Source organism: Amphibalanus amphitrite, unplaced genomic scaffold, assembly GCF_019059575.1.
Source record: "Amphibalanus amphitrite isolate SeventyFive unplaced genomic scaffold, NRLGWU_Aamphi_draft 000155F_arrow, whole genome shotgun sequence".
Lineage (NCBI taxonomy): Eukaryota > Metazoa > Arthropoda > Thecostraca > Balanomorpha > Balanidae > Amphibalanus > Amphibalanus amphitrite.
Genome location: NW_024881650.1, coordinates 399412 through 412203, shown reverse-complemented (window position 1 = coordinate 412203; position 12792 = coordinate 399412). Strand labels below are relative to the sequence as shown.

The 12792-nt window shown below is 52.1% G+C and overlaps 1 protein-coding gene across 1 annotated transcript in view; it reads right to left on the bottom strand.

The window, feature by feature from the left end:
• Window positions 1–256: 256 nt before the first annotated feature.
• LOC122383096 (peripheral-type benzodiazepine receptor-associated protein 1-like) overlaps window positions 257–12792 on the bottom strand; it is a 76161-nt gene continuing 63625 nt past the window's right edge. The window contains exons 17-23 of the mRNA XM_043369215.1: window positions 4536–4766; window positions 4154–4314; window positions 3641–3800; window positions 2861–3363; window positions 2422–2556; window positions 2000–2111; window positions 257–1621 (exon numbers count right to left, since the gene is read on the bottom strand). Of these exons, the coding sequence (XP_043225150.1) occupies window positions 1560–1621; window positions 2000–2111; window positions 2422–2556; window positions 2861–3363; window positions 3641–3800; window positions 4154–4314; window positions 4536–4766 (1364 nt within the window). The 3' untranslated portion in view covers window positions 257–1559. The remainder of the gene's footprint in view (window positions 1622–1999; window positions 2112–2421; window positions 2557–2860; window positions 3364–3640; window positions 3801–4153; window positions 4315–4535; window positions 4767–12792) is intronic.

Genomic DNA, 12792 nt, shown 5'->3' with positions numbered 1-12792 from the left:
TACAATATTGTGTGATGACTATCTACAGATACAATAGGTATATAGACCACTGTACAGGGTCCAGCATAAGGGCCGCCCCACACGAGTGCGTTTTTCATGCGGCACGGCTGCGGTGCGGCTGCCGCACGTCAGAATACGGCTACCGTACGGCTACCGTGCGTCGTCCCCCGGTAGAGGAATCCGGGAGATGTAAAAATAAAAACTCCCATGAATGCTTGTATGTACGTACATTTAGTACAATGTACAACGTACAAGCGCCAGGGTAAGCTATCAAACTCGTCCACCATTGTATTATATTTTTGACGCATTACACACAAATAAAGGAGTAACAATATCGACGGGCCTTCAACCACGCACACTGCCCAAATGACTGACACGTCGAGAAACAAACTGACTGAGCACCAGGGAGCTGCAGGCGGCCGGGGCCGCGGCGGCACCGACTGATCACCAGCCATTATCACAAAACCACCCTCGGTGAACGCAGAGCACCCCTGGCTGGGAGCGGCGCTTGGCACGAACGGTACCGGCAAACGGAGCGCGCGCTGACCGCCGCAGGAGTGCTCTGTCGGAGCGAGTGTCCAGAGAGAGAAAAGATGGCCCGCGCCGGGGGTGCAGGAGCTCCCCGGCCACACGAGAGGCGAGTGACACCCAGATGTACCCTGTACTGTCCCAGCGGCGGACCGGCAGCGGCCGGGAGGACGCCTGTCGCCCGATCGGGACCCAGTGCCCGGCGAGGGACCACCTCTGAGAATGAGCGATTGTCCCTGACGGGGAAATAGCGCGGTCCGGGCGCAGCGTCTGAGCTCCACAGCTGAGGATGCTGAGTGCTGAGCTGCGCTGACAGCTGAGCTGTGCTGACTGCTGACAGCTGATCACAGGGGAGCTGCTGAGCCGTCAGAAGTGTCGGCTATAACGGCCGGTAACGGGAAACAGTCGAACGTCGCGCTATGGCGTACCAGCCATATAACCGTGCACTCAATGACAAAATGGCGATGAGATGACAACATTAAAGAGAAGGCAATAAATGACAAAAATATGCACAATATCGAAAGTGGCCGTACCCGCTATAATGCATTCAGCTCCACTCGTCCACGCACTGCGCTGTAATATACAGAATCATCAACGTCACGTCATCGCTCCATTCCAGCGTCTTCTAACCCACTTTCACTCATTTCTGGATTCGATGGTTAATTGCTACGCCAGTCCTTGGCACCCTGACCGATGACCGTTTTATGTAAATGTGACGGCGCCTGATTCGTTCCCGTCAGTGCAGAACCTCACCCAGCCACCGTTGGTATCACCAGTGGTGCCCCTGGTGTTGGGTCTGGTGATCACCACTGCTGGCCCCCCTCCCGTCACCACTGACCGGCACCCGACCACCGTCATCCCCGCTCGTCCCCCTCCGGTCCCGCAGAGCCCAGTGAGCTGGCTCTGAAGTAGCGCCCACCCAGCACGGGCTGCTGCGGTGTGCGCCGCTCGATCTCCGGCGTCAGCGCGGTAGTCGCACAAGTCCTCGTCGCTTAGAACGGCGAGGGTTGAACGGACATTGAGTCTGTCAACTACCAGCGGCGTGGCTGGCGACTGTCGGCGTCCTGACCTCTGGCTCCGGAGCTGCCGTCATCTGGGGGACAACACCGCACAGGGCAGGTCAGTTCGCAGTTGATCCTGTTGAGTCACTAAAGTATAAACGTAATTTATCTAATACCAAGCAGGATTCCAAATAAATTTACTTCAATTCTTAGTGAAGATTTTGACTTCAAAACTGTACGTTTAACTTATCACGCATGCAAAATAAATGGAATTTGCAAACATTGGGCAATGATTACCTATTAGGCCCTAATGCGATTTAATTTTTGAACCCACTTAAATGACACGCTTAATGCCACATTTACAAGTAATGAGTTACAGACGTGCAATACTAATTCTCAGAGCTGTTCTGTGTTATGTAAGCCCGATCCCAGTAATCGGAAACAATATCCACTGCCCGTTATGCACCCACCTTTCCGGCGGTCCCTGGAGTCGCCTCTGTGCCTGGGAGGCAGGGGCGGACCCAGCTGGCCGGGACCCGGTGAGGCCCCGCCCGAGACCGCCCGACGATCCTGGCCCGGACCCTGGCCAGGTCAGAGGTCACGTGACGTCAGTAACCGCAGTAGTCAGCAAGTTACATTCGCATTCTTCCAGCGGGTTTTGAAGCAATAGGTACCCGTCGCGGCATAACTCGACGGATTCACAAAAAAATTACCTCACAAAAATTTGGGCATTCGAAACTAGCATTGTGTACCAAATAATTATTTCAGGCGAATTTGAAAGACATCCATATGCCAATGCTTCATGACTTGTCTGACAAGCACAGGGCCACGAGCCACGACTCTCGAGATTACCAGGCCAAAGGTTCCACATGGTTTGACACCACGCGCTCACCTGCGGCGGAGCGTCGGTGAGGAAATTGGAGGGCACCAGTCCCCGCACGCCTCCGATCTCGCCGATGTAGAAGCCGTCATCGTCCATGTCGCCGTACACCTGGATGATGTCCCCCGTGCAAAACGACAGCTCCATCTGACGGCAAATGATTTTTCAGTTTGGACGCCCAAAAATCCCAAAACTCGATTATCTAATTGCTGATGTTCTTGCGGTAATTGGTATGCATGATATGCTCCAACGGCCTACTTACTGAGGTGATCACTCTGCCCGAACGCAGCGACAGCATCATATTCTGATAATACGCTCTATTTCACTGAAAGGCAAAAGATTAAACTCTGAACGACCCCTGCCCCGCCCTCTCACCCCTGCCCCGCCCTCTCACCCCTGCCCCGCCCTCTCACCCCTGCCCCGCCCTCTCACCTCTGCCCCGCCCTCTCACCTCCGCGTCCACATTGGGTGACAGGTGGCGCGGGTCGTAGTCGTAGAGCGCCACCATGCGGCGCACGGGTCCGGACGGAGTGGCTCCGTCGTCCCATGACCTGCGCTGGCGGACGGCCGCGGCGCCCGACGGTGGGCCGTCCCAGTGGCGCGCCTCGCCGCCCCCTCGGCCCTCGTCCCAGTGACGGGGGTGAGCCGACTCCCGGCGGTCGTCCCAGTGCCGACCCGCCTCCCTTCTGTCGTCGTAGTGGCGGCCGCCCTCCCTCCGGTCGTCCCAGCTCCTGCTCTGATCTCTGCGGTCGTCCCAGTTTCTTCCTTGGTCTCTGCGATCGTCCCAATTTCTTCCCTGTTCTCTGCGATCGTCCCAATTTCTTCCTTGATCTCTCCTATCGTCCCAGTTTCTTCCCTGGTCCCTCCTATCGTCCCAGTTTCTTCCTTGCTCCCTTCGGTCGTCCCATTGCCTCGGAGGGACCCGGGGAGGACGAGATCCTGACTGACGATATCCTGTTCGGGAAGGAAAATGCGTTACTGACTCCGTACAATTTAGGCTACCTGGCATTTATAAAAATGCTCCAAGCTAGCGTACAAAATCACGGGATGTGATATGAAACCGTCACAACGCCGACCTGGGAATGAGAAGGTATTACATTAACCAGTCGTCTCAGTTGTTAATTTCAGCTTTTTGCGTACCTTTTTGCTACCTACGCCATTAGCTTGATAAAAAACATTATTTTCTATTACCGTTACCGTTTATGTCAGCGTAATTCCCTTTCCTCCTCACCGTACGCGTCCTCGTCCCTGGTCGGGTGGTGTCCGTGGGACGCGGCGGCGGTCCTCTCCTCACCCAGCTGCACCTCGGTCACCATGTTACAGGGCACGTAACCGGCCCGGCCGGACGCCTCGCCCCAGTAGAAGCCGTCAGCGTCCTTGTCACCGTACACCTGACGAGAAAAACAGCGGTAGGGAGACGGTCAGTGCAGCGAAAATAAACTAAGGAGTACTTAATCGTTAGGCACTCTTAACGCAGTTAGAAAGACATAAGAATACGTTTAAATATTTAACAACGCTTCCAATGTATTGCATTGTAATGTGCTCAGATCATACAAACAATTCACAATCATCACATTAACGCTACGTGCATTATGCCGATATTCATTAGTTCCAATTCCTAATTACCGTCTCGGCATTGCTGCGTTTCCACGTGCCCTCGGCTGATGATCAGCATTCATTGGCAGCACATTACCGCTCATTTCCAGTCGCGCTCCGTAATGACGTCCCATCTGGCGGCACCCACCTTGATGAGCTGGCCCTCTCGGAAAGCCAGCTCGTCGTGGTGGCTGTCCACGTTGGGCGACATGTTGACCGGGTCGTAGTCGAACAGGGCCACGAACACCCGCATCCGCTGCTCCCGGGGGGCGGCGTGTCGCTCCGCGCCGCCGCCGCTCCGCAGGGGACCTACAGTGACAGTAATGGGCGTGTCGTGGCTCACAGCTGATGGGGAGTATGGTGGAATTAGCATAGACAATCGTTGGCGATGGGTATGCCTAAGTAATTAGTTGCATCGACCTCCAATTGAAGCAATTATCGTGCTTACATAATGTACAGCATGATCGTAATTCAAACCACCGCCCACTAGCAGGCAGAGCGTCGTATTTCCTGACAGAATCTGACCATACCTGCTGTGCCGTTGGACCGGAGCCGCCCGTCGCGGCCGTAGCCGGTCTCCGGGCCGGGCTCGGCCCGGTGGTGGGTCGGGCCGTGCTGGTGGGAGGCCGGTCCCGCCGGGGTCCGTAGCACCCCCGCCGAGCGCCGCTCGTCACTCCACGGGGCGTGGATGTCGTAATGGTGGTCCCGCCCGCCCGGCCCGTTGAACGTGTGGTGTCGACTGCTGAGATCGTCACCGTAACCTGGAATTGGGAATCAGCAGATGAAATGACATTAGGATTTGGCGTACACCATGATGTCACTGCAGCGCCCTGGAACACACAGACAAAAGTGCGAGTTAATACAGTTGAATGTAAATCAATAATTACCACTAAGCTGAGGACAATGATTGGGGAATAAGAGATTTGCTGTATGCAAGTGTAACAACGGCTCGTTTATTTTCATGATAAGGATTCCATGGGTAAATGTAAAAGGCGTCGATCTGCGATTTGATGCAACATTGCTTCAGTTGTCTTCCACCCGACATACTACACAATACGCGGTGTAGCGATAGGCGGATACGGCACCGGACGCGAGGAGACTGTTCCGCCCGGCACCGGTGCACTGCGGCACAGTCTAACACTCAGGCGTTTGTGTATGTATTTTGCGCTGGCGGTATCTATGCTGTACCGCCAGGCACCGGTGCAGTGCGGCACAGTCTAACACTCATGCGTTTGTGTATTGTGCGGTGGTGGTATCTATGCTGTACCGCCAGGCACCGGTGCACTGCGGCACAGTAACCGCAGGTTGTTTGAAAAGACAAACACTATTCGTTAGAATTGTGTTTTTCTATTGAAAAACAACCGGAGCGGTCGTTCTCCGGGCTATGTTTTGCAAGTCTGGCCGCGAATTGGGGCAACTTGGGTCAGGCCTAGACTAATCCATCAATCTTCGTAAAAAGTTCAGGGTATGGGCTCCCGGAGGCGATCTACCTGATGGCACCGGTCGCTACTCGCTTAAAACCTCGTGGCACGTGGCACGTGCGATTCCATTTTCCCCATGTTAAGTCAACGGGGTTTTGGACACTTTTTGCGCGATCGCCAATGGCGGGAAAACGAGCCAAGGAAGAGGTGGTTTTCTTCCCAGCATTTTATGGCAAACACGTTTGGGTACACGCTAGTGTGCGCCGTATACCCCTCAGAACTTCGGAACGTGTCTTTGCACGAGGTCAAAGTTGAACTTTTTTCGCTCCCCATGTTAAGTCAATGGGCGTTTTTGCAGAGACTTTTTCATTCGCTCATTGTACAAAATTATATGATACGATTTTGTTTAAACTTTCAGGACTTGTTGAGAAAAGACCATAGAACATGTTGTTATGCTTCTTTAAGCTGTGCAAATTCGTTTGTTCTTTTTAGGCTCGTTTAAAAATGAAAAATTTTAACATGGAAAGTGAATGGGAGCGTCTTTGCTGCTTAATAACTTTTTACAGTTGAGATATATTTAAGTGAAAAGTTGATAGGTTATACAACTTTTGATGCTCTTTCCAATGATATATACAACTTTATTGCACGTGGTGCCGTTTTTGAGAAATATAGTAAAAAAGCACGACATTACCGAGATTTGAGCTCAGACCTATATCGTTACGGTGTCAGGCGGACACGAGGACAGGTGGCGCCGCCGCCGCCCGCATAGCGGCGGGAATGTGAACTAACCTGTTTACCAGAGGGGTGTTCACGGGCACCGCACACTGCTGCGTGCGCTGTGTGCGGTGCGTCCAGCAGGCGTGGGGGTAGGGGATGGGTAGGCGGTTCTGACGTCACGGCTGCGTGCGGTGGACGGTCCGCTGTGGCCAGTCCCGACCGGCCACAGCGATCGCTGTGTGCGGTGACGGAAGGCTGACGTAGGGACGCAGTGGGCGGAGCTTGGAGGCTGTGTGCGGTCCGACCGCACACAGGGCCCGTGGACAGCCCTCTGATCTATGGTATGGTACCATCGGGGGACCGGCCGCCGTCGGCACCATTTCGGGACTTTGCATCGCAATAAAAGGCTTATTTACAATTGAAAATGGACTAGCGAGAGTCGTTATGGAATCAGAATTTGATGCTCTACAAAACTAGGCTATTTTCATTGTGATGGCATCACAGACTACACCGCTAAACCCAATAAAGCAGATTTATGTCGCGTCATCGATGATTACATATAATGTATCATTCTTTGATATATATGTAGTCGGGTCTTTCAGCTGCGTCCCTCCCCTCCCTCGCCGCGCCGGCGGGTCGGCCATCCGTGGCTTGCCGCCCGCCGGCTGCTGGCCGGTCAGCTGGCCGGTCAGCTGGTCGCCCGCGGCTGTCGGTGCAGTGCGGGATGCCTACTTGCGGGGGGGGGGGGGCCGTCGTGGCGGCGGCCCGGGTGGACTGGGCGAGCAGTGAGTTGGGGAGCGCTGCGCTGTCGGTGCTCTAGTTTGTATTGCGTTCGCATGATACGGCTTGAGCCAATACAGAGTGAACTGATTGAGCTGAGCAAGTCTTTACATACATTGAAAAGTAAAGCACTTTTTACTGCATCTACGGTGAGATGCTAGATAAAATTTATGGTCTACCTAATGGTACCCATTACTTAACAATTAAGTGAATCATTTCGTCGCTAAACTCTCGTAAATTCGTATGTCCGCCTCACTATGGAGTTTGGACCGTAACGTATGGCCTTTGCTCAGACAGTATACGAACAGGTGACGGGGATACCTCTAATAGAAGGATGCGACACGATTTTACTGCTAAATAGCGGCCGGCCGCCGTGGGGACGTTTTTGTACGACTTATATCTCGGCAACCACTGGGCTGATACACGTGCGGTTTTTTTGTGTGGGGTAGCTTTTTCCCTTCTTTCACATAGTGTGCTACTCTCGATGCATATGGGTGACCCCTAACGCACGTTCCACGTGCAAAGCCAAGAGGTGCCTGTTTTGTAATAAGCGCAATAGCTCGCGGTAATTACTGGGCCGATTGCGCTAAAACTTGGCATGGAGGTAGACACTTTCCAGGCGATGCATTTCCATGTGTCTTGGTAGGGGTGCAACTGCACGTGCGCACGTGCAGGGTGACGCTTCCAGATCTCGAGAACGGCTGGACCGATTGTGTTCAAATTTGGCATAACGCTTGATACCGATCAGTAGGTTGCAGTCATTTAGTATGTATTTCCATGTGCCACGATTGGGGTGCAACTGCACGTGCGCACGTGCAGGGTGACGCTTCCAGATCTCGAGAACGGCCGGGCCGATTGAGTTCAAATTTGGTACACCGCTAGAGACCGATTAGTAGGGTGCCGTGCGCAAGTCAGTTTGGACCCATCTTGCACGTGCGCACGTGCAGGGTGACGCTTCCAGATTTCAACAACGGCTGGACCGATTGCACTCAAATTCGGCAAACATCTAGAGATCGATCAGTAGGGTGCCGTGCACAAGTCAGTTAGTATGTATTTCCATGTGTCACGGTTGAGATGCAACTGCACGTGCGCACGTGGAGGGGTCGTTTCAAGATCTTGAAAACGGCTGGGCCGATTGAGCTCGAATTTGGTACACCGCTAGGGACCGGCGAATAGGGTCCCATGCACAATGCAATTGGACACAGCTTGCACGTGCGCACGTGCAGGGTGACGCTTCCAGATCTCGAAAATGGCCGAGCCGATTACACTCAAATTTGGCACACCGCTATAGATCAGCGAGTAGGGTGCCGTGCACGTCAGTTTGTAACACACCGACTCCGGTCTGCACGTGCAAGGCTCATCCTCTCGTTTGGCGGCGGGCGTTTTTGCTGCGTTTACAAAGGTGCTTGCTTAAACAACCTGCGGTCCCGCGATGCGGAGCCCAGCATCGCAGATGCTGGTAACCGCAGGTTGTTTGAAAAGACAAACACTATTCGTTAGAATTGTGTTTTTCTATTGAAAAACAACCGGAGCGGTCCGTCTCCGGGCTATGTTTTGCAAGTCTGGCCGCGAATTGGGGCAACTTGACCGGGGCCTAAACGTGCATTGCGATTTTCGTAAAAATTTCAGGGTATGGGCTCCCGGGGGCGATCTACCTGATGGCTTCGGTCGCTACTCGCTTAAAACCTCGTGGCACGTGGCACGTGCGATTCCATTTTCCCCATGTTAAGTCAATGGGGTTTTGGACACTTTTTGCGCGATCGCGAATAGCGGGAAAACGAGCCAAGGAAGAGGTGGTTTTCTTCCCAGCATTTTATGGCAAACACGTTTGGGTACACGCTAGTGTGCGCCGTATACCCCTCAGAACTTCGTAACGTGACTTTGCACGAGGTCAAAGTTGAACTTTTTTCGCTCCCCATGTTAAGTCAATGGGCATTTTTGCAGAGACTTTTTCATTCGCTCATTGTACAAAATTATATGATACGATTTTGTTTAAACTTCCAGGACTTGTTGAGAAAAGACCATAGAACATGTTGTTATGCTTCTTTAAGCTGTGCAAATTCGTTTGTTCTTTTTAGGCTCGTTTAAAAATGAAAAATTTTAACATGGAAAGTCAATGGGAGCGTCTTTGCTGCTTAATAACTTTTTACAGTTGAGATATATTTATGTGAAAAGTTGATAGGTTATACAACTTTTGATGCTCTTTCCAATGATATATACAACTTTATTGCACGTGGTGCCGTTTTTGAGAAATATAGTAAAAAAGCACGACATTACCGAGATTTGAGCTCAGACCTATATCGTTACGGTGTCAGGCGGACACGAGGACAGGTGGCGCCGCCGCCGCCCGCATAGCGGCGGGAATGTGAACTAACCTGTTTACCATCTATGGTATGGTACCATCGGGGGACCGGCCGCCGTCGGCACCATTTCGGGACTTTGCATCGCAATAAAAGGCTTATTTACAATTGAAAATGGACTAGCGAGAGTCGTTATGGAATCAGAATTTGATGCTCTACAAAACTAGGCTATTTTCATTGTGATGGCATCACAGACTACACCGCTAAACCCAATAAAGCAGATTTATGTCGCGTCATCGATGATTACATATAATGTATCATTCTTTGATATATATGTAGTCGGGTCTTTCAGCTGCGTCCCTCCCCTCCCTCGCCGCGCCGGCGGGTCGGCCATCCGTGGCTTGCCGCCCGCCGGCTGCTGGCCGGTCAGCTGGCCGGTCAGCTGGTCGCCCGCGGCTGTCGGTGCAGTGCGGGATGCCTACTTGCGGGGGGGGGGGGGCCGTCGTGGCGGCGGCCCGGGTGGACTGGGCGAGCAGTGAGTTGGGGAGCGCTGCGCTGTCGGTGCTCTAGTTTGTATTGCGTTCGCATGATACGGCTTGAGCCAATACAGAGTGAACTGATTGAGCTGAGCAAGTCTTTACATACATTGAAAAGTAAAGCACTTTTTACTGCATCTACGGTGAGATGCTAGATAAAATTTATGGTCTACCTAATGGTACCCATTACTTAACAATTAAGTGAATCATTTCGTCGCTAAACTCTCGTAAATTCGTATGTCCGCCTCACTATGGAGTTTGGACCGTAACGTATGGCCTTTGCTCAGACAGTATACGAACAGGTGACGGGGATACCTCTAATAGAAGGATGCGACACGATTTTACTGCTAAATAGCGGCCGGCCGCCGTGGGGACGTTTTTGTACGACTTATATCTCGGCAACCACTGGGCTGATACACGTGCGGTTTTTTTGTGTGGGGTAGCTTTTTCCCTTCTTTCACATAGTGTGCTACTCTCGATGCATATGGGTGACCCCTAACGCACGTTCCACGTGCAAAGCCAAGAGGTGCCTGTTTTGTAATAAGCGCAATAGCTCGCGGTAATTACTGGGCCGATTGCGCTAAAACTTGGCATGGAGGTAGACACTTTCCAGGCGATGCATTTCCATGTGTCTTGGTAGGGGTGCAACTGCACGTGCGCACGTGCAGGGTGACGCTTCCAGATCTCGAGAACGGCTGGACCGATTGTGTTCAAATTTGGCATAACGCTTGATACCGATCAGTAGGTTGCAGTCATTTAGTATGTATTTCCATGTGCCACGATTGGGGTGCAACTGCACGTGCGCACGTGCAGGGTGACGCTTCCAGATCTCGAGAACGGCCGGGCCGATTGAGTTCAAATTTGGTACACCGCTAGAGACCGATTAGTAGGGTGCCGTGCGCAAGTCAGTTTGGACCCATCTTGCACGTGCGCACGTGCAGGGTGACGCTTCCAGATTTCAAGAACGGCTGGACCGATTGCACTCAAATTCGGCAAACATCTAGAGATCGATCAGTAGGGTGCCGTGCACAAGTCAGTTAGTATGTATTTCCATGTGTCACGGTTGAGATGCAACTGCACGTGCGCACGTGGAGGGGTCGTTTCAAGATCTTGAAAACGGCTGGGCCGATTGAGCTCGAATTTGGTACACCGCTAGGGACCGGCGAATAGGGTCCCATGCACAATGCAATTGGACACAGCTTGCACGTGCGCACGTGCAGGGTGACGCTTCCAGATCTCGAAAATGGCCGAGCCGATTACACTCAAATTTGGCACACCGCTATAGATCAGCGAGTAGGGTGCCGTGCACGTCAGTTTGTAACACACCGACTCCGGTCTGCACGTGCAAGGCTCATCCTCTCGTTTGGCGGCGGGCGTTTTTGCTGCGTTTACAAAGGTGCTTGCTCAAACAACCTGCGGTCCCGCGATGCGGAGCCCAGCATCGCAGATGCTGGTAGATCAGCGAGTAGGGTGCCGTGCACGTCAGTTTGTAGCACACCGACTCCGGTCTGCACGTGCAAGGCTCATCCTCTCGTTTGGCGGCGGGCGTTTTTGCTGCGTTTACAAAGGTGCTTGCTCAAACAACCTGCGGTCCCGCGATGCGGAGCCCAGCTAACCGCAGGTTGTTTGAAAAGACAAACACTATTCGTTAGAATTGTGTTTTTCTATTGAAAAACAACCGGAGCGGTCCTTCTCCGGGCTATGTTTTGCAAGTCTGGCAGCGAATTGGGGCAACTTGACAGGGGCCTAGACGAAACGCTCAATCTTCGTAAAAATTTCAGGGTATGGGCTCCCGGGGGCGATCTACCTGATGGCACCGGTCGCTACTCGCTTAAAACCTCGTGGCACGTGGCACGTGCGATTTCATTTTCCCCATGTTAAGTCAACGGGGTTTTGGACACTTTTTGCGCGATCGCGAATGGCGGGAAAACGAGCCAAGGAAGAGGTGGTTTTCTTCCAAGAATTTTATGGCAAACACGTTTGGGTACACGCCAGTGTGCGCCGTATACCCCTCAGAACTTCGTAACGTGTCTTTGCACGAGGTCAAAGTTGAACTTTTTTCGCTCCCCATGTTAAGTCAATGGGCGTTTTTGCAGAGACATTTTCATTCGCTCATTGTACAAAATTATATGATACGATTTTGCTTTAACTTTCAGGACTTGTTGAGAAAAGACCATAGAACATGTTGTTATGCTTCTTTAAGCTGTGCAAATTCGTTTCTTCTTTTTAACCTCGTTTAAAAAAGAAAAATTTTAACATGGAAAGTCAATGGGAGCGTCTTTGTTGCTTAATAACTTTTTACGTTAATGATATATTTAAGTGAAAAGTTGATAGGTTATACAACTTTTGATGCTCTTTCCAGTGATATATAGAACGTCATTGCACGTTGTGCCGTTTTCGAGAAATTTAGTAAAAAAGCACGACATTACCGAGATTTGAGCTCACACCTATTATGGCCTTGGCTCAGACAGTATACGAACAGGTGACAGGCATACCTCCCATAGAAGGATGCGACACGAATTTAATGCTAAATACTAGCGGTCGGCCGCCGTGGGGACGTTTTTGTACGACTTATGTATATCTCCGCAGCCACTGGACCGATACACTTGCGGTTTTCTGTGTGGGGTAGCGTATACCCTCCTTACAAGAATTTTACTATGGACGATGCATGCGGGTGACCCCTACTGCACGTGACACGTGTAAAACGGAGAGGTGTCACTTCTGTTGTAATGACAATAACACGGTAATTGCTGGGTTGATTGCGCTGAAACTACACAAGGATGTAGGCACCCGCCGGGCCATGCGTTTCCATGTGCTACGGTTGGGGTGCAACTGCACGTGCGCGCGTGCAGGGTGACGCTTCCAGATCTCGAGAACGGCTGAGCCGATTGAGCTCAAATTCGGTACACCACTAGAGACCGGTTAGTAGGGTGCCGTGCGCAAGTCAGTTAGGACCCATCGTGCACGTGCGCACGTGCAGGGTGACACTTTCAGATCTCAAGAACGGCTGGACCGATTGCACTCAAATTCGGC